Consider the following 27,820-nt stretch of genomic DNA (forward strand, 5'->3'; position numbering starts at 1 on the left):
CCTTCGATAGCTCAGCTGGTAGAGCGGAGGACTGTAGAGGCGCGGCTCGCGGGAATCCTTAGGTCGCTGGTTCGATTCCGGCTCGAAGGAGATGCTCAGCTTTTTACGGCGGGGCGGCCGCCGTTTATTTTTCCGTTACCGAGCCTTCCCCTCCTCCCCCGGCTCCCCGTTGCCGCGGGCGGCGCGCGGGTGCTCGTGGCGGCGGCGGGCCGGGGAAACTCGCTCCCCCGTCATGCCTCGCCCCCGCCGCCCCTCCCCCTCCCCGCCCGCGGCGGGCGCGAGGCCCCGCCCCCCCCGCCCCGCCCCGCCCGGGTCGCGTGCGGCGGCGGCGGCCAATGGGGCGGCAGTCCGCCTGCGCAGATTCAAACGGTGGCTCTGGAAGGAGGCTGGGCGCGAGATTCGGCGGCACCGACGGAGCCCGCCGCGAGCGCGGCGGTGGCGCAGCCCGGGCGGCGGGGGCCGACCGGCAGCGGCCGGGCCGCACAGCGCAGCGCAGCAGCCCGGGGCGGGAGGGCGCCGCCGGAGCCCGCGGCAGCTCTGACAGGAGAAGAGGGGCCGGTGTGTGTGTGTGTGTGGGGGGGGGGGGGGGGGGGGGGGGTGTGGGAGAGTAGGCGCAGCCAGGCGAGAAAGGGGCCGCTGCGCGCTCCGTCCTCACGGGCAGGGGCCATGCCTGACGCGCCGGGTGCCCGGCCGGGCCTGGGCTAAGGGCGGCCGCCGGGGCGCTGTGGATACCGTGAAGTTCTGCGGGGAGGAGGGAGCCATCGAAGGAGCCCCGTCCGCCTCAAACCTCCCTGAGCCGCCAGTGCCCCCTCTCCGTCCCCCGCCTGCCCTGCCGCGCCGCCCGGCTGTGAGGGAAGGAGCCCGGGCGGGGGCTCCGCGCCGCGCCCCGCTGCCGTGGCGGCCCCCCCCTATGCTGCGCCCCGAGGATGGCGAAGAGACCTCGCAGGTGAGTGCGGCTCCGGGCCCGGCCCGGGGGAATCCCTGCGCCTTCTGCCCCCCCCCCTCCACCCTCTCCCGGGCAGTCGCTGCCTTCCACGCCGCTGCCCCGCGCCCAGGTACCCCCCCCCGCGCCCCGGGATCCCTGCCAGGTGCCGCCGCCGTGCCGCCCCGCCCCGTCCCTGCCGCCCCTCACCCCCCCCGCCGCGCTGTGCTGGCACTGCTCTCGGCCTCCTTCCACCTCCCCGGCCTCGGGAGTCACTGCCCACCTCCCTCCCTCCGCCCTCGGATTCCTCCCTCGCCCGGCACCCGCACAGGTATCCGTCCGTCTTCCCTCTGGTTTACGGACACCAGCTCTCGGGTATGAATCTCGCCTCTCGTTTAGCGGCTGCTCTCGCTTCTCTGCGTTCGCTCAGACCGCCTTTGTTGTAGCTTACCTAGCCAACTCTTTAGCTTTTCTTTTCTGTGGTCACTGAGCCTGTCAGTAACGACTACGGCGTCTCTGCTGGTTACTTTCCTTCTGCTGGAGTAATACTTCTTGCTTTTTTCCTCCCCAGTGGCTTTGGCACAGCCTTGATGTAAAGATCGAGGCTCTTCAGTCAAAGTAAAAGTTTAGGCCTGCTGATTCTTCCAGTACCTTAAGTGCACTTCCTCTGATTTGGTGTATTCTTTGATTGAGGATGCCATAATCTAGCCTGAAATCTTCCTGAGAATGTTTTTCTCAAGAGCTTCAGCAGCAGCCCCAGATGGTTTTGCTACATCTTTTGTTTTATTGATATGAAAATGGGTGTGTCTTTGTATTCAGAAGGTGGGTCTTGGAGAACTGTTTTATTGTTATAGTTATTCTTGTCCTTAATAGAAAATCAGTTTCTGAAAGTGGTAAATGTAAAAGAGGGATTAGGACTGAGAAAAGAAAGAATGCTCAGTGAGTAATATTAATGTGTGAGTTACCTATGGCATCTGGGGTTCACCGTCACTGCGTACTTCTCATGGAATTGGGGGTGGTTTCAAAGTTACAGATGTTAAAACTGCTTCTGCATTTTCCTCTGACACAAAAAGAGTTTATAAATTAATACTAATTTTTTTTTTCTGCAAAACTGCAAATAAAACAAGAAAGCAATGCTTTGGGTTTATAGTTGTGTAAGGAACAAAGATTCATTAAGGGGCTTTGCTTGCAGAAGAGTCTAACTACTGGTGCTGTCTATACTTAGCTATCTGCAAGGATCAGCTCGGAGAGAGAATGTTTCTTGTTACTCCTAATCTGCATTTTGTAGTTTAAGGAACTTGAATCTGTGGTATTGCAAACAATAGTTCAATCTTTGCTAAGCTTTAGCTTGTGTTGTCTCTCATGGCTATGGGAGTGCTTTGATGTCGTAATTGAAAGTACAAGTGGTTGCAGATAGCAGAGGAACATTTGGTTAGAGATCAGTAGCCCTAGAGGAATATTGTGTTGGTGTTGTGGTGATGGTATCTCCAAAACTGAATCATTGCAGTTATGAGTTTACATAAAAGTGATTTCAAAATTGTTAATCTAGGTGTGGAGTAAGGAGAAAGTATAAATGTTTTGCACCAAATGGAATTAAGTTTAATCTTGTTAAACTGCTCTTGGCTTTTGCGTTTGGAAGCTTAATTTTTTTCCTTTAATGGTTCTCAACCCAGAATTGCAAAGACAGCTAGCACAGAACTCACGAAATACTTAGTTTATTGGTCCAGATTTCTTATTTGATGAAATTTGGTGGCTACGTTCCACTTCTGTGCAGTATTTTAGCAGTTTCTTAACTGCAAGAGAACTGTCAAATGAACTATAGCAGCCCCACATTTGAAAATCTTTTTAATTGAAAACTTAAGTTCTCAGTCCCAACCATTCATGTATATTTAATTGATAATCTACTGGTGTACTGGCCTAAACAAGACCGAAGGCTAAATGGCTATTCACGTGGAATCAAGGTGCAGGAGAGGCTAGTGCCGGCCCTCGCGGCCGGGAAGCGCACGGAGGCGGCCGTGCGGGTTTGGCTGCGGGACGCGCGTGCTGCTGGAGGGTCCCAGGTGCAGGGTTCTTACCGCTGCTGCCGGCGGGGACCCCACGTTGTCTAGTACCACCGCTCTCATCAGCATCGCTGCCATGTATGCGGGGCCCTTCCTCTGTTTTAAAATCCTAACGACTTTTTACATAACTGAAAACTCTGTTCTTGAACTAGTTTGCTGTGTGGTAGGTGAGGAGATCGTGTTGACAAAGGGTTTAACCACAAGGCCAAATTTTGGTTATAAGTAAACTGTATGGTTTGCTTGGTATGAAATAGGATTATAATACCAAAATATCCTCCTTATAATACCAAAATGTGCTCCTGAAGCTTGTCAAGAACCTGTGGAAAAGAGACAACAAAAAAAAGGAGGTGGGAGGTGGAAAACTCTTAGTTACCTGTGAGTTTAAATCCTATTTTCTTACGTCCTAAGCCACTTAGTGCAAAACTCTTACAAACACTGTGTTTGCATCTTATTTTTTGTAAGTACTGTGAAGAACTTGCTGTTGACTTCTAGACAGTCTTACTGCTTTATATTTCACTGGCAAGTTTTAATATGTTTACATGCTACTAACTCTTTCTACTGCATCATGAAGCCAAATATGGCAAATCCAGATGTGGTGTAGGATGTAGAAGCAATGTTAAATACACAGGTTCTGCGAGAGTTGGTACGTACTATCCTGTAGTAACGCTTTCAAGTATGTAGTGCTCTTCTTGAATGACCATATATTGGTATCAGCTGCAGAGAACATACTGACTTTGTGGGAAATAGCAAATATACTTAAATGGTTGATTAGCATGCTGTGTGGGTGAATTGCATGTTCTGGAAAGTAATGTAGAGATTTGCCATCTAATTAGTTCTTAGGACACCAGCACAGGTTAATTCTGTTACTGGGAAGGGATTTTTTTTTTTTTTTTAACCTTTGGTTGAAAAATGGAGGTAATTTTCAAGGCAGAGCAGAACTAATAAATTTGGTTTTGAACATGAATTGATGATACTTATATCGTGCTTTATACTGATAATAAAATGGAGAAAGATTGTAGTGTGAAACCATGTATAATTAAAGCAATATATTTGGATGGGAGTCCCTTCTTTGTGTCTTTGCTGTAACTAATGCGGAGGAACTGCTCATCTTGTTGTTAGGCCTAGGTTTCCACATGTGTTTGGATTTATGCTGTCTAACATGACTCACTGACATAAGTTTAAGTGATATTTCCATGAAACTGTTTCCTGTGATGTTCGTTTGTAAGGCTTTGTTTGTCAAGACTGTGCAATATGTGTTTCTCCAGTAGATGGAGCGTGATCTACATGGAGTCGGAGGTTATCTGGCTCCCTGCCCCTCTGACTCTTATTAGATGGTCAGCACTGATACCGTAGTTGTTTCTTGCAGTAATATTTCTGTCTTCAAAGTCTTGTATCTAATTCCTGTAACATTGAGGCAACTCTTTTATTGAAGGCAGGAACCCACTTAAAATCTCAAAATGACACTAAGTTATTTGGCACCCTTGTGTTTGTTGTTTGAATTATGGAGGTGGGACATAGATGTATTTTGCAGACTAGCAAACCACTTTATTTTATAAGCTCATTTGTGTAAAATATTCATAAATGTGTCACGAAAAAATGATTTTAAACAATAGCTTTTGCTTCAAATTTAAGTCTTGACTTGGAATGAATTATCTGTCCATATCCCAGTGTGTGGCCTTGAAATTAAAATTAATTCTGTTCCTGTGACATGATGAATATAAGCCACTGCTGGAGGCAGATCTTATGTTCATGCAAATTCCATATGTCATTTTAGAACAATATGTACAGATCAGAAAAAAGCTACAAGTAGTTAGAAAAAATAAGTTATTCAGAGTTAATTTAAAGTATTTCTATCTTTTTTGCTCTTCTGTTGTACACTGCAGTGAGGAATATGATGACCTTCAATATGTGGATCATGACTATGAAGTACCACCGCAAAAAGGTTTGAAGAAGATATGTAACAGGGTGAAATGGACACGTGATGAGGTAATACATTTTGGTTTTGGTTTCATTCCTACATGATACTGGTAGCACATGAAATACATTGCTATTACTATGTATTGCATTGGCATAGCATGTAACATTTATTGTCTGAGGTTATGTCTTAACAGGATGAAAGGCTAAAGAAGCTGGTGGAACAAAATGGTACAGATGATTGGGCTTTCATTGCTAGTCATCTACAAGTAAGTTGAATCTCTGTTTCAGTTAAGCTCCCTTTTCATATTTATTTACTTTGGTCATATGTGTAGTTTGGAAATGAAGTGAAATAGAAATCAGAAACACATAGTAACAAAAAATATTTTAAAGGATGCTTGTAAATTGGACTTGAGATCTAGCTCCGACCTTGGAGGACCTTATGAGCTCAGGCTGGCGCTCAAGTGATGGTCTGAAATGATGAAAAATAATTGGTGCCTTCTGTCCACACTTCTTACTTGTTTTCATTCTGGAATATATTCCAGCTTCCTATTGGTTGCGTCACATCTGGCGGTTACGTTTGGAGTTGGCATGTTGCTTCTGAAGCAGTTAGGAGAGTGGGTTGTGTCTGAAAGTTTGCTTGAAAGGAGCAGGATTAATTTCTTAGACACCTTAGGAAAAGGGGGGTGGTGGGTTGGTTTGTTTGTTTGTTTTTGAGGGGGTGGGAGGAGTGAGGTGGTGTTTATTGGTGTGTTTTGATTTGTTTTGGGTTTTATGGTGGTACCTGCTACCCTAACATAAGTAAACCCACCCAATGATATCTTCAGTTGCTACAAATGGAACCTTAGCGGGTTCCTTGGAAGTTTTCTACTGACACTTAAAATTTCTTGTTCTGTTCCAATGGTCAGGTGGAATGAGTAAAGGAGCTGTTTGTTGGTTCGAACATGAAATGACTCCTCAGCTGTATAAGGTGCACTGGTAGAAAATACCTAGAACTGGAATTGATGTTTGTTTCCCTTATGATTAAATGTTATAAAATGCCTACTATAAAAACATGACTAGAATCTATGGCTGAAATCACTACCTAGAAGTGGTATTGAATATTCAAATGTTAGAAATCAAAAAATTACATCACCCCTCCTTTGTGGCTCTTATAATATTGAGTGGAATGATACGATTGCACGAAATTCCTATGTAACTAGGTAAAAGTATACTTAAATTCTAAATGCTGAACAACTGTAACTTTTGATTGTTCTCATATCTGTGCAACTGTGGTGCTTCTGATTTTTTTTTCTTCCCCAGGTGGCAAAATATAGATTTCAGGGAACCAACTCAAAGCTAAATTTTTTAAAGAGTGCACAAGCAAATCACTATTCCTTATGTGTATGTTATCCCATTCCAAAAAGCAGTGAACTGAGTGAATGACAGAGGAGAAAGATATTATCAAAAAGCTTTTACATTAAACTAGTTAAAAATACAATGTTTGGTGATACTGATCTGCAGGTGTAGTATGGAGTTGCATTTAACAGATCAAACAGTTTAATAAAAAGTTCTCTAGCTGCAAACAAATGCTTCTGGAGATAGAAAACTATTGTTCAAGCTGGGCCCGAGTGAGGCTGAAAAAAGGCTCCTCAGCTATCATGGGAAACATGCATGGAAGATCAGGTTGCCCACTGCAGAATCGTTGATGTTGGAAGGAACCTCTTGAGAACATCTAGTCTGAGCCCCCTCCTCAAGCATGATCAGCTGGAGCAGGCTTCCCAGGACCAGTGTCCAGTTGGGTTTTGAATATCTGCACGGATGGAGACTCCACAGCCTCTCTGGGTGACCAATTGCAGCGTTCAGATTACAAAGCCAGATAATAGAGGCTGGCGTAATTACTGTTACTGATGGTCTTTTGCTAGGAAAACCAAGTGCATCTTGAGTTACTGGCATGTAAAGGCACATAAACTGCCATTTTTTCAGAACCCCATCTCACTATTGGGCTGTCCACAAATAAACCTTGCTTCTATTCTGCCCAAAAAAGAAAAGATGCCTTAAAAGTGACCCTCAAGAGAGGGAACACAGCTTGTATTCTCTTTCAATTCATTGCGGCTAAGGCAGACCTGAAGCAGTTTCAGGGTTTCATCCCATCATTTGTTTTGCTGTTTTTCCTCGGACATATAATGATGTCAGAAATATTTGGAAGGTAAAAACACTAAAAGGTCACAATTTCAAAGTTGTTCTTTCATTAAAAATGGGAACAGCTATCCTATATTGAGTCTGTCTTTTACAGCTTTTCTCTATTAGGAAATGATGATGTTTTGTAACAAACTCCAGTGTGTTTTTAATCATACAGTGTCTACTTGTGATTAACTTGAAGGTACTGTGGTCAATATCACTTTAGATGTAACAGTGTTTTGTTTTTTTTTTTTTTTCTGGTCTTGAAGGCTGCTTCTTGTTTATCTTCATCTTAGCACGGTAACACCTTTACTTGGTAGACAAATCCAGCAAAATTTTGAAGTCCGTACTTGCTATCTAGCAGGTTGTGCTGAAGAGAGTAAATCATCATGTCCTAATATTATAAAAGGCATACTAGTATGCTGTGCTGGGACAGGCTCTTCCCTGCATATTTCTAAGGACTGGACCAACCCTGAGAGTCCAAATTTTCCTACAGACAGTTTTTAGGAGGCTAAGTGAAAGCTCACTTCTCTTTCATAACTGGGAACAATATTTCAAAAGATCCTTAGTGAAGCTACAGAAAAGCACCATCTGTCCTGAGCAGAAAAAGCAATGTTGTTTAATTAGTATGTGTTAGCTAAACTTGATATAAATCTGTTTTCCTTAACACTCTAGTAAAGAGCTGAGAATATATTAATATGAGACTTAGGACAAAAGTTACTTTTTCTTTCAAATAAAAGAATTATTTCCTTTAAAAATTTCTTTCCTTGTATAGGTTATAGATGTCAAAAACATGTCAATCACATAAAGTTCAGAGAAGTTGTGGAGTAATGAGGACAAAAATAATTCTAAGTTTTTCTTTAAAGAAGAGTAAGTTCTGAATTTGATTATTGAGAAAGAACATTGAATTAGGTTAGAGCTTTGTGCAAAGCTGTTTTTTCTGAAGTTTTTATAAGCAACTGGCAGAAGAAACAATAAGGGAGAATTTAACTATTCTATTTAGAACAAAGGTCTGAATAAGTCTTTTAATTTGAAATAAGCTAATAATTCTGGCTAGCTAATATTTAGTTTTATGTATTTGAGAGTTTAACAGCTACACTGGTCTTCTAAAACTATTTCAGAATCGTTCAGATTTTCAGTGCCAGCATCGATGGCAGAAGGTACTAAACCCAGAATTGATTAAAGGTCCCTGGACTAAAGAAGAAGATCAGAGGGTAATAAAAACTAATTGATACTGTACTCTTTTACTGTAATAAAATTGGCATACGACTGCTAAGATTGTGTACTATTTCTTAGACTTCATCCCCCACAAAGATGATCTCTGATGCATCTTGTGACATAGATAATTATATTACATTATGCTGTGTGAGAAGGAAAAAAAAGTGCACCTGCTCTTAAGTAGATGGAATGTCTGGTCTGCTCCAGTGTTTCATTTCCCTTTGCTCAGACTGCTAGCTCTTTACAGCACTAAAGATCAAAGGTCTCATCTACATCTTTTGTTCCTCAAACCCACCAAACTTACAGGGGTTGGGGATAAGGGAAGTTATTTCATACTCTACTGTTAAAGAAGCTAGCAATGGTGTTTTAGACTCATTATCTTCACCTCTATTAATCCACACTGCAGCTTTTTGCCTGCAAAACCTAGATGGCCCTGTAGGGAGGTGCACGTAAAGTTTTCACATACGGCATTTCAAATTGACTGCTTATTCCCGCTGTTTAAAACTGTTTTAAGAGATTTAAAACTACTATTTGTCAACTTACGAATATGGTCTTCCCTCATATTTTTTTTTACTGTTCTCATCTGTCTTGTAAGAAAAGGTTCTAATATGTAAAAACATGTAGAAATGGGATGGAGGTTGGGAGTAGAGGTGTGGGGTCTTTTCTCATACATATGTTGTTGAAAAAAGTAAACCCAAGCTTCTTTACCAGCTTCTTTTTTGGTCTTTCCTAATGTCGGCTTATGCCATGGGTGACAAAGAAAGCTTCCAAATGAAGGTGTTTTCATCAGTATATACTTACATTCTAAACATAGTGAATTTGGAGTTAATAAACAATTTTTTGATTTCTTGAAAAATTATTTTTAAAATTCCACATCATTGTCTGCCTCCTTAGGCCTAGTATCTTATCAAATTGAGTATTATAATTCTATTCTAAAATGTCAGTTTATCAGCGTTCTCAGTCTTTGATTAGGAATATTAGCTCTTGGAATTATAACATACTTTTATTTGTGTTCCAGGTTATTGAATTAGTTCAGAAATACGGTCCAAAGCGCTGGTCTCTAATTGCAAAACACCTGAAAGGAAGAATAGGCAAGCAATGCAGAGAGAGATGGCATAACCATCTCAATCCTGAGGTAAAAAAGTCTTCATGGACAGAAGAGGAGGACAGAGTAATCTATGAAGCTCACAAGCGTTTGGGGAACCGATGGGCTGAAATAGCAAAACTTCTTCCTGGAAGGTGCTTTTCAACTCTATTTGTGTTAAATAACAGAATATGGAAAGCAGTCATCACACAACTCTTTCCAGTGTAATTTGTTAGTCAGAGAGCATCTGTTGAAACTTACATCACAACATCTTTATCTTGATAGATACTTAATTTTTTTAAGATCTTTTGCATTTGGTTATGTGTTCTTAAAAAGCCATAAAACCAATAAAAAGACCTCTAACGCTCTGCAGGTTCCTTCAAAAATCTTCCTGATCGCTTAGAAAAAACTAGTAGAGCTGAAGAGAGTAACTGCAAGTAATAGTGGGAGAATGCTTTGGCACCCTATGACTTGATATCATTAATATGCATTCGGAGGTGACTTTGATTTAAGATCAGAAAGATATTTTTTTTTTTTTTTTTTGTGGCACACTTCTTGTTAAAGAAGGCACTCAAAAACGAAAATCTTAGTAACATTCAGAAATCCAGGCTTAGGAGTCATGCATTGCAAAGCTAGTTGGTTACCAACTAGTCTCTAAGTTAAGAGTGAATTGTATGCATTGTTCTCCTTATCTTTGTTTCAAGTGTGTTTGCCAACTTATATATTTCTGGAAAACAAAATTTTAGTGTACAAAGAGTTTGAAATAGATTTATCTTCTATTGTTAATTGAAATTCAGTGTTAAGCTGTCCCCCTCTGAATTCAGTCTGTGCATTAAGGAGCTGACTGTCTAGCTGTGCCTAAAGAATGTCATCACTTGTTATATTGGGAGAATGAATCCTTAGAGATCAATAGAATCACAGAATGGTTTAAGTTGGAAGGGACTTCAGAGATCATCTAGTTCCAACCTCCCTGCCAGGGGCAGGGCCCCCCTTCCACTAGACCAGGGGGCTCCCAACCCCGTCCAACCTGGCCTTGAACCCTTCCAGGGAGGGGGCAGCCACAGCTGCTCTGGGCACCCTGTTCCACTGGCTTACCACCTTCACAGTAAAGAATTTCTTCCTTATATTGTGTGTTTAAAAATTTGGTGTTTTGATTAAGTACACAATCTATGAATCACAGGAAATCCTTTGGAGGCATGGGAAGGGAATGGAGTGCATCTTAATAGAATTTCAGAGAGGGAAGATAAGTTTGTAAGGACAGAGACATTCCTAATTCACTAATTTATTTGCTGAAAATAAATCCAAGATGAGACTCTTAGCTAAAGATTGGTTCCTAGACTTAGAAGATTATTAAAGAGTCTTAACACTAGTGGGATGAAAGAGTAATACTTCTTGGAGTTGCGCTTAAATGAAGAATGGGGCTTAAAGCCATTTTTATTTTTGTATACCTTTCTCTAAGGCTAGTAATAATACTGCTAGTATTTTAGACTGTAATGTATTCATACTCTACTCTTGCTTTAATGCTTGTCTAGTGTTAAAAAAGATTTCAGCCTGCTTGTCAAACTGCAGGCATTTTCTTTCCAAGGGGAGTGGCCATGGGCATGGGTCTTCTGCTATGCCTGCTTTCCCCAGACAAGATCGAGGACACTGAGGGGTAGTGGGATGTTCTTCCACAAAGCTGCACGTAAAACTTGGAGACAGGAATGCAGGCTCTCATTGTTTTAGAAGAGATAAGTTCCAGTGGCAAACACTAGCGGCAGTGCCCTTACTATGCTGTGGCACAGTAGGGTGATTGCATTAGCTTCATGTTCTGCAAATTTGTGGCAGAGGGTAAATAATGTAGTGACGGAGAACACATGGTTGTTCCAAGTATCGAAGAGAAAAGGTTCTCATCCATGAAAACAGCCAGAACTGAGGCTTTCTCTTTTGCTACTTTTAATTTCCTGCAGGCTTGAAGTTTAGTAGAAGGAAGCTTTGAAAAGCATAGCTTTCTAGTAATTGTGCCAAAACCCCACACATAATAGGACTTCCAGTCCAAGCTGCTGGAGCTTTCTGGATTTAAGGCTTTGGATTAACCTACTGTACAAACCCTGTGAATTATGCCATATATTAAACTTTGACATATGGAAACTAGTCACTGTTGTACACTTTCATTTTAGGACTGATAATTCAATTAAAAATCACTGGAATTCAACAATGAGAAGAAAGGTGGAACAGGAAGGATATTTACAAGATGTTATAAAGTCTGACAGAGCTAGTTCATCCAAACTTCAGCCCCAACCTTGTCTGACTATGGAACACTTGCACACTCAGAATCAATTTTACATACCTGTTCAGACACATGTAAGTTCAAAATCCAGAATAATTAGTATTTCCCAGTTTCAAATAACTTATTGGGTTTGGAACAAGAAATAAAGCTGAAAGAATGAAGATCTATTGAGTATTTTTGTGATATTATGGTAACGTAGGATTTGTAAACCATAATAAATACTTTATGTACAATAAACTAGAGATAATTTTCTAGCCTCCTTTTCATTGAGTTTGTAAAATTATTTATGTCTTTTTAGATTCCAGTATACCAGTATGCGTCACCAGAAGGCAGCTGTCTAGAACATGCTTCAGCTTCTTCCAACTTCGTTCAGGTAAATTGTTAACCGTCATTGTAAATGAAGAGAATGTATTGTGTATTATGCTGTAAAATAAAGAGTTTAAAAACCTGTAACTTCAAAATGTGTTTAAGTCTTTATCATTCACCTAAATTTATGTAAGTGTTCCTCTGTAAGTAGACTTGCTAACTTCATTGGTAGTTCTGAGTAGGAAGAATGGAGCTGTCTGTATACATCTCAGAAACACAGTGGTTGTACTTATTTCTAACAGAAGTATTGCTTAAAACGTAGTCTACTAGTTACATCTTTGGGTTAAAATTATGACCTGTTAGTATTACCTAGCCTCTGAGAGATTTGAAGACAAGATCTTACTCCTTTATACATGTAATAAATATAACCCTATATGTAAGACTCAGTTCAGATAACTTCCTGTGATTTACACTTACGGCTGTGATTTTTTATTCTAAATAGGTTTTAGTTTTGTCTGACTGATAAACTTCTGTCAATCAGTTGAAGATGCTCTTTTACAGAATTCCATATGCTGAAGTATTGAGAAACTTTAAAGCAAAAAAATAATTTGATATATTTATTTCCTTTTTCTCCTTTGGGCTCACTTAGAATATATCCAAAATTCCTCATGTGTTACAGACTGAATGTAGACCTTGTTTTGTAACATGACTTCCTGAAAGACTTTTTATTAATTTGGAGTTAATAAAAAAATTATTTTGACACAGAAAATAATAGATGTATTAGAGGCATCCTGCAGAACTCTGTACCTAACCCTAAGTTTCCCTGTGCCGGTCATCTGTTTCATGTTGCATTTTCTTCCCTGATCTTAGATAAGAATACAAATCATAACAAGGCCTTTTACGGTCTTTGACCCTCGGGACTGACCTATACAGAAAAATATAAGATACTTTCTGCTCCTTGAAGTCCTCCCTAAACTGGGGAGTATAACTAGTTTTGAAACTCATGGCATATATACTCACTTACCTATATTTATAGCAATAACAGAAAGTTTTAAGGAGGTTAAAAAAGATCAACCAATCAAAACCAATTAGTTAATTTTCTTTTCTGATGGTCGTGGTAGGATTGCTGCTGCAGATAGTCTGCCAGCAAATGCTGACTTGAAACACTTTATTGCACTCAGATTTTTAGAAGGCACATGAAAACCTAAACACATCTACCAAGGTGCCAGCACTGTTGCTTCTATTAAAGATAGAACTGAGTGGCTTTTAGTTAAAAAGGGCTATAGCATAGTGAGCATTTACAGGCCATATTAGAAACCTGTTAAAATACTAGCTTGTATACCACTTTAACATCAGATCCATCTCCTGGTACTTGCTGGAGTTGTTTCACTTACAAGTGACTACTGTATTTCAAAATATGATACAGCTTAAACAGCTCTGTTCCTGCTATGTGTGGATTTCTGTTAAAAACGTAGCTGTGTTATAATGTAGAATCTTTATTGTGGTGGGGTGACAGAGGTGGAAAATAATAATGGCTTCTTTCTTAAATTTTTCAGCAGTCATTTATTGATGATGATCCTGATAAAGAAAAGAAAATAAAGGAACTTGAATTGCTACTTATGTCAGCAGAGAATGAAATCAGAAGAAAACGAGTGTCTTCTGTAAGGACTGTAAATTTCTGTAAATATTTGAATATGCTTTACTAAGATTAATCCTCAGCAGTTCAGTAATGGATGTTTCGTTTTGTGTGGTGTTTTTTCACATGACCTTCTAAGATCAAGCCTATGGCTGTTGGGTTGTGAAACAAAGTGTATATATTAGAATTGAGGCAAATTATTTTTAGTGCAGTTTTAGAAACTCTGAAAACAGCAGAAATATGACCTGCAATTTGGCAGTTGTTCCTAAGACCCAGGATTTTAATCCTCTTCAAGAGGCAGCACATTTGTTGATATCACTGCCATTCAGTTTTATAGATCAGTAATGTTGACCATCTGTCCAACAGAGAAAGCTGAAAAATACGTAGGTTTTGCCCTGTTTGATTTCAAAATGTCCTGTAGATTATGTTTTTATCAAACTTCTGTGTGAGTGCTTGCAATACTTAATATCCACATTTGGACATGACAAACAGTATATAAATTTGCACTATCCAAAATATACATGTACTTCAGTGGAATGGGGGAAACTTGCCAGATGACAGTCACTTATTTCGTCAGAAACAGAGGGCTGTGAACAACAGCAAACACCTAACCATACTGATCACTAATTTAGATTACAGGTGAACTTCCAGTTTTATGTGGAATTCCTGGAATTCTCTTGAAACAGTGCAACGTTCTGCTCATCTAGTGGAATCTGCTTTGCTTCTAGATTTCCAGTGAAAATTAAAATCTGTTTCTTCAGTACTAAGCAGTACACTAAAATGAGATAACCAGTTAGAAGTTAAGTAAGCTCTCAATGCAGAATCTGCATTAAAAAAAAAAAAAAGGATCAAACAAGAAGTAGTCACATTGTAGAAACAGTTTCAAATCTTAAAATGTACCCGTGTTCTGTAGTGAAAATGACTTTGTAATACACTGATGTTCAGGAGCACAGGAAACTTGCATCAGAGATGTCTTCCAATACAACCCGTAACTGTCGTAAGTTATAAGTATGTATAAGATGTGAATGAGAGGTAAGATAAAAATCTTACACAATTTGAGAATGTGGAGTATGTTAATGTAAGGCGAAGACTAACTGCATTATTGTAAATGGATAATTAGTGTTTGAAAAAAGCAAAAATTAATAGTTATGTTTAGTCTTTCCACATACTATTTTTTTTTCCTCCTCATGGTCACATAATTGACTCTTTTCAGCTTCTAAGTTGAATACAATTAATATGCTTCTGCATACTTTTTAGCAAGCTGGAAACTTACCTTGCTGGTCTGGAAGTTTTGTCACGGAAGATTGTGTGTCTAATACACTAAATAGCCTTGGGGAACAAGCCAGTGAGTTCTACAGCATGGACAAGACCCATGGCACATCTGTTCAGCAGAATTCACCCGCTAAGTATTTGGCCGTGGAAGCAAATACAATGTTACCATCTCTACAAACCATTCCAGAATTTGCAGAGACACTAGAGCTTATTGAATCTGTAAGTCTGTACTTACTCTCCAAAAATGCTTACTTAGGAACACCAACTTCCACAAAATGTATAAAATACTCTTGAAATTACCTTATGCTGTACTTGTCTGTAGTTTCACCTATATTGAGTGATTTGTTTTACTGCTTGTTTTAAAATAATTGTCTTTGAAAATATTCAGTGTTTTAGGATTGCGTGAAAGATACAGGGAGAATAATTCAGTATATGGTTTTTGGAGGTAGAGAGCTGTTAGATTGGCTTGGACGTTGTGAAATAATCTCGGATAAGCCTGCTAGTGTTTGAGTGTTTTGCATCTTGCCTCATAGGATCCTGTAGCATGGAGTGATGTCACCAGTTTTGAGCTTTCAGAGGCTGTTGCATCTCCTGTCAAGCCAGCTCCAGTAAAACTAATGCGGATTCAGCACAATGAAGGAGCTTCTGAATGTCAGTATAACGTCAGCGTTGTGCTTGATGGCAAAAAACACAATAGCATCAGTGGTGAGGAAGAAGCAGCTTTTCCAACAACCCCAAGCTTAACCAAATTCAGCACGCAGCCTACTATCCTAAGAAAGAAAAAGAGATTGCGTGTTGGGCAATCACCAGTTAATGAACTGAATGATGGCTTGTGTAATGATGCCATCAATGTTGCACTAAAGCATACACCAGTGAAAACACTACCATTTTCTCCATCACAGGTGAGTTTATTTTTAAGTTTGGCAAAACTGAAGATGGCAGTAGGTGGATTATAAATTACAAGTACTTTCTTCCCTAGTCATACGTTGTAGCCTAAACAAATATATCATAAAACCTCTTAAAACATCTGCATAAGGGTGGATATATTAAAAAGAAATTGTTAAATAACCTACTTCCTTTATTTTGAAGACTAACTAGGGGAGAAGGGTGGTGGGGGTGGAGGCCACATGTCTCAGTTCATACTTTCTCATGCAAATAATTGTTGATAGAGACCTATTGTCTCTGTGACCTAATTAAGCTGTAGGGATTTTAAGGGGAAAATCAAGGTTTCGGCAATTAATATCACAAATGTCTTGGAGTAAAAGCCAAAAGTAGTTTATTGGGGTTTGTCAGCAAAAGCCCATCAGATATATTCCTATAATTTTTTTTTTTTCTGCTCAGTACATTGGTGAAGTTTTGTCCTTTAAGGTTGCTTAGTTTTTTTTTTTTTTTTCTGTTTTGTTTTGTTTTTTTTTTTTTCTCTTGTGCCTAGTTTTTCAACACTTGCTCTGGGAATGAACAGTTTAACCTTGAAAATCCTGCATTTACATCAACACCAATCTGTGGGCAGAAAGTTCTTATTACGACTCCTCTACACAAGGAAATGACACCAAAAGATCAAAAGAAAATGTGGGGTAGGGTTATTACATTAAACATCTGGTGGTGTTGCTCAAATAAAAGCAAGTTTTTATAAACATTGAGAAATTAGTCTACCTGTATGCATACTGTGAATGAGTTTTGAAATCCCTAACACTTAAATACTTGTGTACAAACAAATTGGCTTCCCATTTTTAACTTAACAGAAAGTGACTTAGTTAAAATTTTTCCTTTTTTAAAATACTGAACAAAAAACAATTAAAGTTTAATATACCTGGTATAATGTTAGGAGATCTTAATACTTTTAGATTCATGGTGGTGGTATCTGCTGTGTAAATTAAGATACTTTAAAATGTTTATTAGATTAATTTTATTACATTACCGTTGATAAAATATTAAAATGCATGTATGAACACTCTTCTATGTTTGTATAGTTTTAGAACTCCCACAATTAGGAGATCCCTTTTGGGTTCAACACCAAGGACGCCAACTCCTTTTAAAAATGCTTTGGCTGCTCAGGAAAAAAAGTACGGTCCCCTCAAACTTACGGTAGGTGATGACATTGTTTCTTCTTTGTTTAAGTCTAAATGCCCTCTTGTTTTTGAGATACTGTAATCCTCTGCATGATCTTTGAAAGCATTTCCTAACAGTGCTGTTGTTTCAGTGACATTCCATCTTCTAGAGAACAGCTAGAATGCGAATCAAAAATTTTTCAGATTTTGTATGTTAGACTAGTATCCTTCAGTGTAGCATGGAGGCATTGTCTTTTTGAATGATGTTCGGTCCATATAATCATTTGATTCATAGTAATCTTAAATGCATTGGGTCCACATTTGTGAGTTGTTTTAAACTTGTGTAGCCTTGCTAACACTGTACCTCTTACAAGGTAGCATTCTGTTTTTTGAAAAGAAAAATTTTAAGTGGGAGGCAGTGAATGGGTGTGGGTCCCCCAACTGGATAATCTAGTAAGAGCAAACTGGTGCAGATGAATGTGATGACTTTGCTATTTTAATCAACTTTCACATTTGAATTGAAAAAACTGTATTATCTTTAAATCCTCTGGACTATATAAGAGCTGAGTTGTTTTCTGGTTTTGGTTCTTCTACAGTGCTAAGATTGAAACTAGATGTTTACCACAGCATGCTAGTATTTTGAGAATTTTTTTGCTGGGAAGATGTTTGGAAGTATTTTATCCTTCCTAGGGGCTTACTCGAGTGAAGCCTACAATATTCTTCACCCTAAACCCCAAAATCTTAATATAGCAATTCATGATTCCTCTGATTCTTCTGGCTGTCACAGAAGACTTCTTTTTGGTTGACTATGGATAATGTTACTTTTTGTTTGTTTGGTTGTTCCAAATGAATTCAATTTTTGCTCTCTTCCTAGCCTAGTTAAGGTATGCTAATGCATAATAACTTTTGGAATTCAGTAAACATATGCTTTTCAAGTTCAAAAAAAATTCCAGCCAATATATATTGACTACTCCTTTTCTGCAAACACAGAAGGTAGCTCAGACTTTGCCACAGGGCTTGGCACCATCTGTGTTACCCTATAGATTCACAGTCTCTCACTATGCAAATGGAGTGGTTTGGCATTCCTGTTTCTGTCCACTATTAACCTCCTGTTCAAAATCAAATTTTGAGGGCTTAAGGGAATTCTTCTCCTGTTGGTACACAAAGGAGCCATCTGTATGGCTTCTGTGAAATTCTGTACTGTACTTAGGACTATCAATGTCCTATTCAAAGATTTGTGTTAAGATTGATATAAATTCCTTTCCCAACAACAGTCATATTTTTATAGTAGTTTTTTAGTATGTTTGTATGCATGTATATATACATATGTGTTCATGTATGTTAGGTATATATAAGGTATTTTTATGCCTTTTGTCAGTGGATAACCATTGCTAATAAATGCGAACAAGTAGTTTGTATGTATTCTTCAATGCTACCCTGCATTTTTTGAGGCACTGTGTGAATGTATATGTTTTATCTGGCTAGAAATAACGTGGAGTAAAATGAATTAAAAAATCTGCACAGCCTCGAAATGTTGATCTGTAGTTGTTAAAAGGATTTAAGCAATTGTAGTTATCCGCTATATTTTGCAAGAACTTTCTGACCTATGTTAGCTGAAAGTAGAACATGGTGAAAACTAGCAAGTAATAGACTTGGTATTTTCTCCTCCAATTTTAATTAGTCCCAACCACTTGCCTTCTTGGAGGAAGACATTAGGGAAGTTTTGAAAGAGGAAACTGGAACAGATATATTTCTCAAGGAGGAAGATGACACTGTGTACAAAAGCTGCAAGCAGGAGGTAACATTACAATGATAATTTCAAATAGGAAGTAACTGCTTTCAAATAATATTTTATAGTTTTTCTCTGCAAAATATTTATTGCAGCACAACTCTGCTAAAAAAGTCAGAAAATCACTGGTCCTAGACCCATGGGAAAAAGAAGAGGTTGGTGCTCAGCTCTTCACAGAAGATAATAGCTTAGATGTACAGGTATGTATTAAAATACTGAAGAGCATCCCTGGCAGGAGTATGAATATAGAACTGAGAATCTTTCAATTTATCAACTGAAATAAAGTGTTTGGACTGAGGCTAGATTCATAAATCTAGAAAGTGAAAATCACCTTCAGTTTGAAATACTACTTTAAGTGCTTAAGCAATACTTGAGCATTGGGCTTGAATTCATGCATGTATTCTTCCTTTCAGGCCTTTAGAGCAGGCTTGGTAAAGTAATGTGGATGCTTTGAAGGTTTGCTGTTATAGCAAGGCTGCTTCCATGCTGGTTACCTGTAAACTTTAGCATATATGGCACGCTGAAGCTCTCTGTAATACACCAGGAAGATGGCATTTGCCCCTGTGTTTTGCATGCGTGGCACTCTGGCAGACAAGTTCTGAAGATATCTAATTGCATATTAGGCAGCATGCTTTTCCTTTTCCCACTTCACATAGTAGGGGAATACTTTAAGAAATATCAAGCATGTAGAATATGAGGTTTTTGGGCTTCCTCTGCCTGAAGGAATTTGAATACCAAGACATTAAGAGTTCAGAGATGGGGCCATTTTGGTCCCTTGTTCCTTTAAAAAGCAGCCCAATATTTTTCCAGTTGAGTGGTTGAAGAGATTAATCTCTAGTCTTGTAGTTTGTAGGAAAACTTTATTCTAATCTAGTACTTAAATTAATGTATGTATGTGTTTAATTCTGAAAGACTAAATGTCTGTGACTCTTGATCAGTTATAAAGCTATATTCAAGAGGTAGGAGCCAGAGTCTTTAAAAAGAACAGGTGTTTATGTCATACCCCTTTCTGATTACTGAAGCTGGTTTTCTAAATTCCCTTCTCGAATGCTTCATAAACTCTGTGCCAAGCCTCTGTCTGTTCACCGAGTGTTAGGTGCCCTGCCACCTAGTGGAAATTTCCCAAGAACATTCCTGTCTTGTGAGGAGCAGCAATTGCTGAAGCCACCCAAAACAGAAACAAAATGCCCGGTGTTCTCTTAGTAATGTCTCGTTATGTCGTGGTATATTATGCATCACTGATGTTCCGGTTATAAAGATACACTATGATGTTGTGGCATATTAAAGCCAGTGGACTGGAAAAAGAAAAACTGCTTTCCCTCCATTTTAATGAAGGATGCTGGTGCAACAGAAGTATTCATTCTTAGCAAAAGAGCTAGTGGTAGTATCTGATTTAAAAATGAAAAATGTGCCAATCCTTACACAGAAATTGTGTGTCCAGGTGACCTTAAGTTAGGAGTAGGGTCTGAGGTGGAATAAATATGGAAAGGTAGTTTAATGCAGTTTAATGGGGTGTTTTTGTAAGAGAACCTATGCCACTGTTACTCTCATCTAATTTTGCTCTTTAAAATTGCCATAGACCTTTCTTATGCTTCGCTTTAGTGAAGCAGGATTAAATTTTGATTTCTGTAAACGTTATCAGCATATAAAACTCTTCTGGAATGATCAATCCAGTGCTTATTTCAGTTCTTAAAGCAGTTCCTCCCCCTGATACTGATGTGATCTTAATTTTTTTTACTCCAGTCTCCTTGTGCTTACTTTCACAAGGGTTGTACTAGAAGTGAATTACAAGCTTTTTTTCTTTAAAACTGTTTTGTAGTTACCACTTTATCAAGTCTTGTTCTTAACTAAATGGAATCAGCTGTAGCGTGGCTTTATATGAAAGAAACTGGCTACTCGGTAATGTCTGAATCATGCTAGCAGCTACTTGTTTTACTGTGCTCAGTATTGACTATGAATTCCAGTATAGACCAGGCTAGTTCTTCATATACTGTTCATTACTTTTTCTTTTCAGATTCCTTCCTATGGTCTTTCTGATAGTATTTGCTTTGTTTACATTTTGGCTTCTCTGATCGCAGCAACTGAAGACTTTTTAATTTTTATTAAATACTAATTGTTATTCCTGTTCTCTACCTTCTTTTTTGTCAATAGTCAGAAAATGCATATACCACATCTTTATTAATGATACCATTGTTGGAAATACATGACAACAGATGTAACCTGACATCAGAGAAACAGGATACAAATCCAGCAAACAAAGCAAATTCAGTAATTAAGAAGAAACTGAATGCATGTGCTTCAAAAAATGTCAAAACGGAGAAGGCTCTTCAGGTCTGGATGCAAAGAATTCTTTTAGTTTTGTTAGCAGGTTAACAAAGAATTTTATTTTTGCTTCTGTCTTGTACTAATGTCTAAAATTGTTTAATTCAGTGATCTAGTTTTGGTCAGTGATCCTGATTTCTTGTAAATTGGTCATTTGTCCACAAAGTGTTTATTCATAGCTAAGTTCTTCAAATACAACCATGATTTTTCAGAGTGGTCTCTTAAGAAATGTGGGGAAAACCAATCAGGATAGGGTAGACTTACAAAACAGGTTTGGATACCCAGGCCTAGCAGCAAGAAAACTTGACTTGGTGCAAACTAAACCTCTGTAGCACCTAAGTTTCTCAAATTTCACTGGTGCTTGCTTCATAATAAGCCCAGTGGGATTCATTAAGCAGAGTTCATCCACAGGTTCTGTTTGATAATTGTTCCTGTAACATGCCTGTTCTGGTACATCTGTTTATTTTCCATGCTGTTAAAACTCTGGGACCTAGTTTTTCCTGTGTGTGTCTTGACCACCGGGTTTAGAGAGAGATTCTCTTTGACCTGACTTGGTACCTGTTCTAGTTTGCACCACAGGGAGTTAATGTATAAAGTTTTTGTGTCTTCTCAGAATATCTACAGCTTTGTATTAATTTAAAAAAAAGACAGGGAACCTGGAGCCTGATTGCCCATGTCCCACTCAATTGCTTTAACGATAATGTCTTTTTAAGTACAGAGACAACAGTATTACTTTCTGATCCTTTCTTATGAGAAGAACAAACCTCATTTAATTGTGATATTCCAATATAAGAATTAACTTGTATGAATTGCAGCAAAGGCGAATACATCTATCAAGCCCAGAACTATGCTCTTAAGAATTCTTAAAAGGGGGAGTTTAGTCACACTGTACTCACAAATATTCTCATTGAACCATCCTTCTCTTTTTGTTCTTTCCCCTGAGAAATTCCCTCTCCATTTAGTGGCCTCTCTAACCACAAGTCTCTTCCATGAATCAACTCCTGCCAAACTTACAGAGAAACTCAAATGGCTAATTTTCTCTGTGCATCTAGCTCAATGTGGGAGGGAGAAAACCTTGCATTCTTCATTACACTACAATCTGCTAGTGTCAGGTCCAATTTAGAGCTGCTACAAATCAGCTTGTGATTCAATAAATTATGTAAATGTGAAGGGTTTGCTTCATGGAAGAAGCCAGACTAGTGGCTCAATCATTCTTTCTTTCATTATTTTTATTCCTAATTCCTTTGCCATTTCTAATATATTCCCAAAACATCTGACCGTTCTTCCACAGCTGCCCCTTTGGTTCAGTGAAGTCCTTCACAGCATTCTTTTTCAGCTGCCAAACCATTTTGCCTTCCTTGGTGTCTCCAGACAGCTGTCAATAATGTATTTTTCTGCCTGTTGAACTTAGCACATTTAAAGGGGAAGCTATCCAAAGAGAAGATGACTTAATTAACTTCTCTTTTATGTATCAGTTGTTGAACTAGTCTCTGTTTAAGAGCATTTTAAATTTTGTGTGCTGGAACTTGAAGCATAACACAGATGTACTGCTGGGGAGCTGGATTAAGGGGTGGAGAGGGAGCTTTGTCACAGGTTTTAGGAATTGTACTGTAGAACTGAATCCTTCTCAGTAAAATACAGTATTGCTTGACTGATAATTTATTATTACTCTGAAGGGTTGTACGAGAATTGCTCAAGTATTTTAGTTAGTTAAAAGAATCTTTTTAACTGAATTTTATTTTATGCAGTCAAATTGTGAATGGGAAGCAGTTGTTTACGGAAAAACAGAAGACCAGCTTATCATGACTGAGCAAGCCAGGAGATATCTGAGCACATACACTGCTACCAACAGCACTTCAAGGGCTCTGATACTGTGATGGTCACTGCAACTGACAGCCGTCTCTTTCCATTGAAACTGAGACAATGTTGAAGGCGATTCCAGCACAATACTTGTGTATTAAGTCTTTACTTTGAGCCAGTCTGCCAAGGGAAACCTTAAAGCTACCTTAAAGCTTCCTTTCTTCTTTTGACTGACAAAGACCGGGCAGGAAGCTCTCATATTCCCTACAAAGGGATAGTACAAACAGTTCTGCAATGAATTTCTTCAATATTAAAGAAGCAACACCCTAAAATATGATAAAGGATGGTAAAATACACTGCAGTACTGACAATATACAGTTTTTAGGTCTATTTTTCATATTTATTCTTTTGACTTGCATTGCTTTTTTTCTGTTAGTGCGTTTTCAATATAGAGTAGGTTTATAGGTTGTTATTGGTTTCCAAATGAGCAACATACATGACTGAATGTGCTTTTGCTTATGTAGCATTTTTCTAGTATATAAAGAAACACAATGTAAAGGAGTATAAAGGAAGGATAGAAAGTTGCACTACTAATTTTTTTGGTATGCTGCAAAACAATAAAATTAACTACAGTGTTAAATATATTTATTTGCAAATGGTACTAGAAGTAGGCAGAGGGGGGTGAATTTGGTTTTAGTGTAAAGCATCAGTATTTTCTTCATAAATCTCAAAATGAGATGATTGTTGAATGTATTGTACAGTATGTAGGAACAGGGAAAATTTTGTAAATTGGAAAGGAGTCTGTTTTTATAATTTATTTTCATTTTAAAGCTTAAATGTAGATATTTATATGTATGCAGGTTGTCTAGAAGCCAACGTTGTTTCCTGTTAGAACAGCTAAAATGAAAAAAGGACAAGTTTAAAGTATGGAATAGCAGAAGAATTACAGTGGTGAAGTGTACAAATCTATACTATCTATACTGTATGTTACATCTACATAAAGATTGCACTATAACCCTTAAATCATGTTGGTCTACAAAATAATGAAAAGGTATACCTGTATTACACAGCAACTGTTCCTGTACCTTGTTTAAATATATTTAGAAAGGAATGGTGGGGTTCTATATGTGACCCAGGAGTACTTCGTCCTGCATAGGTACTAAAAACGAATTCATTTTAAATATATATATTAAAAAAAAAAAAAAAAAGAAAAAAAAAAAAGAGAAACTTGGCACCTTTGATCTCAAAACAATTGTATCTGCACTTAAGTTTGACCATTATATACTTACTAAATGCTTGAAGAGCAAAGAGAACATTCTTTTATTTATGAAAAAATCTTTGTCCTTATTTAAAGGTATACAGGTCACAACTGTTGCTTTAGTTGCCTATTTTAGGTATTTGCACTTATTTTATGTCTCTTTTTTGTTTGTTTTTGAAGGAATGTTTTGGTTTGCTTTTGTTGTAGAGATTTTTATGTAGTTAATTTCGAGCAAGTTATAGTGGTATGCTATCAACAAATACTGACAGGTAAATAGAATTGTACACTGTAGTTTTAGTTATTTATAATTCAAACACTCTTCCTCTCCACTCCCGGGTGTGCTGCTACAGCTAGTGGCAGAATCGGCTTGCTGCTATGAGAGATGGAAAGAGCGAGCATCATATGCACTGTATGTAAAATTACAAAAATGATGTCAGGTTCTCTAGTTAACTTTATGAGATCAACCAGTACTATGCAGGGTGTGGAAAGTATTCCTATCACTTTAATATCAAAGATGGTAGAGAATAATTTATTAATGGAGAATGTTAACATGTGATGAGTGGCGCAAGGAAGGTAATGGGTTATTAAACTTTTTTAAACATCTCAAAGCTTATACAATCCTTATTTTTAGGAGCTTTTTGATATTAAATATTTGCCTGGCTATGATAGTAGTAAGCATAAACATTTTTAGCAATTTGTAATTCATATCAAACTTTTAAGGGGGGGGAATCCTGTGTAAGCAAGGGATCAGAAAATATCCATCATGCCAGGATTACTCCTCACCTATGGAAATTGAGAGGAGACAATTGGAATTCTTGGCAGTACTAGATTTAGATGTGCATTACCAGAATGGATTTAACAGCAACATTTAACGCTGGGGACAGCATTTAATTCACAAAAAATGAAATAAGACATTGAGAGAGAATGAAAATCTAGAATCTGGATATTTCAGTAGAAGTGGTATCGCCAAAACTGCCTATACCAAGTTTAAGCATAGATTTATGGTAAGTAGTATTAATTTGTGTTGGTATTGGTTGGATCGTTTAGTTAACTCTTACTTTGTTGCTTTAGCAGAAGGGTTTTAATCTCATATGTCAGGCATCTTTTATTACTTTCTGAATGTTGTGTGCATTTGCATTTCTTTCAGTTTATAAGTAGATTGTACATGCAGCAGCCAAACTTGCATGAAACCCAAGTACATATTACTCCATATTTTTGTTCTAAGGTTTGACATAATGTGCAACAAATGCCTTGTTTATCTTAGTTTTTGTTGTACTGCAAACTTTTATGTAAGAGAGTCTCACATACAATACAGACCATATTAATGTCAGAAATAAAGCATCTATGTACCAGGTTACTGTAAGTGCCTTTCATTTGAGAACTTAAACACTCGGTGCTCCTTAAAGCAACGTGTCTGTATGTGTGCATGTGAAACTGTAAGAAACCTACCTCTTCTGGAGTGGGCAGAGACAAACAGCAGTGGTGGGAATTTGGGGGGTTACACAGCAGGATGGAGTCCCTTGGCAGTACATGCTTGAACCCAACCTACTTGTATTTGGTTAACAGTTTGTATTTGTCTACCAAAGCTTCAACATGAATATTTATGTATAGGAGGCAATTTGAGGGATGAAGAATGTTGCTTGTACAGTAGCTAAAAAAGCTTTTTTATGTTCCTTTCATTTGTATGATAGAAGTGATATTTTAGTATGTGTGCCTGGGTCTTGGGAAGTAAATGCAAGTGTAAGCTGTGCAGTGTGATTTTTTTTTTTCAACATTATTTTATTTTTTCCCCCCCTAACTAGTACTCACAAACATGTATTAATCTGAATTAGTGTTAGACTTTGACTCTTTTATTTTGCTAGAAACATGGGCATTGGATAGAGAATATCTATTGCTTTTCCCAGTTTTGTGACAAAATACAAATGGCAAACAATTAAAATAAGATAATCTGTTGAAGGAAAAGGACAAAAGGGGTTAACACAAGCCAGTTCTTCAGAAATATGTCCTGGTAGCTTGTACCATCGAGCTTTAAGCTGTGCAGGCAAACTGTGGCTGTCGCTGGGGCTTTGCTGGGGCTCTGGCTGTCGCAGCCAGGCTCTGTGTGGGTATCCTGCAGACCTGCTGGTGTTTGCACGTGTGACGTTTTCCACCGCCGGGGACGAGCGAGGGGGGCCGACTGACTGTAGAGCGTTTGCTCGTGTCGTGGCTGGCTGCTGACGTCTGAAATTGGGGCAAAGTGTAGGTAGATGAAAGTGAAGTCCCTAATGAGGTGACTAGTTCATTTTTCTGTGTTGACTTTGCTCAGTGGCAGGAAGTAGAGCAGCTGGACAGCCAGTGAGCCAAACCTGGGAGGAACTACAGCCCAAAGTTTGATTATATGAAGACTCTAGAAGCTTCACTCGGGCCTGGCTTTTATTTGGGAGAAATGGTCTTTAAGGAGTTGACTGCTGAGAGTAAGCCCAGTTCCTACCACTGTTATTCTGGTTTTACACGAGAATAACTAGTAGAGTTGCACCGAATGAAAACTGATGCAATGTTGCGAGTGAATCAAGCTTCGTGAAATAATGGTTTTAACACTGGATATTGGCTGACCATGGCTGCACTGTACCCGTGACCGAGGTCCAACACAATGCAAACAACAAAAATTCTGAACCTGGAATTGATTCTTGCATCTGGTTTTGTGACAAGCACTCAGATAGAGGTTTAGTACGTTGGCAGAAAATACACCGCTGCCTTCTGATGCTAGAACTCATTTAATACTTTTTTTCCATGAGTTTCCTTGGCCTTGGATAAGCTGAAGCTGTACGGGCTTAAATGCTTACTTTCATGAGGAAGCTGCGGATTACTGATTCGGTGCCAGCCGAGCCAAAAGATTGGTCCCTCCTGAAGCTGCAGCATACTGGTCTGTGTGGCTTCCCCTGGAGACAGCCAGCTTATCCCCTGAGTGGGTTGGATTCTTGCCCTGCAGCTGAAGGGGACAATAGGATCCTTGTAGTTCTGCCAGCATGATGCGTTCGAAGAACAGGTAAGCTTTGGACATTTATACATCATCTTACATTTTTTTTGTATAAAGTAAAAATCTGAATGCTCATACCCACTGTATTCCTCCTTAATGTATGAGGAAACCTCCGTAGTGCAGCTTTGGTTTGCATCTGGAGTAAGAGATGTGCAATATGGCATTCTTCAGTATCAGCTTGTGCTGGGGGTTCGGTTTTCTTTTTAAATTTAATTTTCTCTTCTGCTTCACTGCTGTGTATTTGTGAGGTATGGGACTGAAAGGAGTCCTCTGACGGTGCCTGCTGTTGGGCTGCATGACCCCAGTGAGACGGCTGCTTTTGCAAAGGCAATTCTGTCTACCTGCTACTAGCTTTTACAGAAATTTGGGTTTCTTTGGGTTCATTTTTAGAGAGTCCTCTGGATTACTTACCTGTCTTCTGATTCCCTGCACTGCCACACCCTCTGACTACCGAGAAGATGGACGTTGATGGCCTTAGCACACGCAAGCTGGGCTGTGTGGTGGCTAGCAGTGGTGTACGTCTGGGACTCTCATGTGTCCTAGTCTGAGGGTAAAGGGTGTTTTTGTCTTTTGAGGAGGGAGGATTCTGCTTGCTCAGCACTTACTGCCTCGCTGACTGTTGGCCAGTTGCTTGATCTTCGTTACTCCTTGTAGAGGTGATGTTTGGTGGTTGCACAACCAACAAAACGTTCGAGCGTGCCGTAGCGCGTGTGTGATCTGCTTTAAAATGGTTCTATCCCATAGAT

The 27,820-nt window shown here is 39.0% G+C and overlaps 1 protein-coding gene and 1 non-coding gene across 2 annotated transcripts; both read left to right on the plus strand.

The window, feature by feature from the left end:
- Positions 1 to 90, plus strand: TRNAY-GUA. Its single transcript is given in 2 exon segments — positions 1 to 37; positions 55 to 90. It is a non-coding gene; the product is annotated as a tRNA-Tyr (tRNA).
- Positions 91 to 796: 706 nt separating this feature from the next.
- On the plus strand, positions 797 to 25,415 carry MYBL1 (MYB proto-oncogene like 1). The gene is given in 17 exon segments (XM_042785748.1): positions 797 to 946; positions 4,866 to 4,968; positions 5,094 to 5,165; positions 8,178 to 8,270; positions 9,293 to 9,513; positions 11,518 to 11,701; positions 11,926 to 12,000; positions 13,490 to 13,594; positions 14,827 to 15,060; positions 15,375 to 15,743; positions 16,274 to 16,394; positions 16,397 to 16,415; positions 16,812 to 16,926; positions 18,571 to 18,687; positions 18,774 to 18,878; positions 20,830 to 21,009; positions 22,749 to 25,415. Coding segments are annotated over 17 exon segments (2,262 nt in total). The 5' UTR covers positions 797 to 926; the 3' UTR covers positions 22,878 to 25,415.
- Positions 25,416 to 27,820: the final 2,405 nt, after the last annotated feature.

The sequence above is a fragment of the Tyto alba genome, unplaced genomic scaffold (genome assembly GCF_018691265.1).
Source record: "Tyto alba isolate M040663 unplaced genomic scaffold, T.alba_DEE_v4.0 Super-Scaffold_9, whole genome shotgun sequence".
NCBI lineage: Eukaryota > Metazoa > Chordata > Aves > Strigiformes > Tytonidae > Tyto > Tyto alba.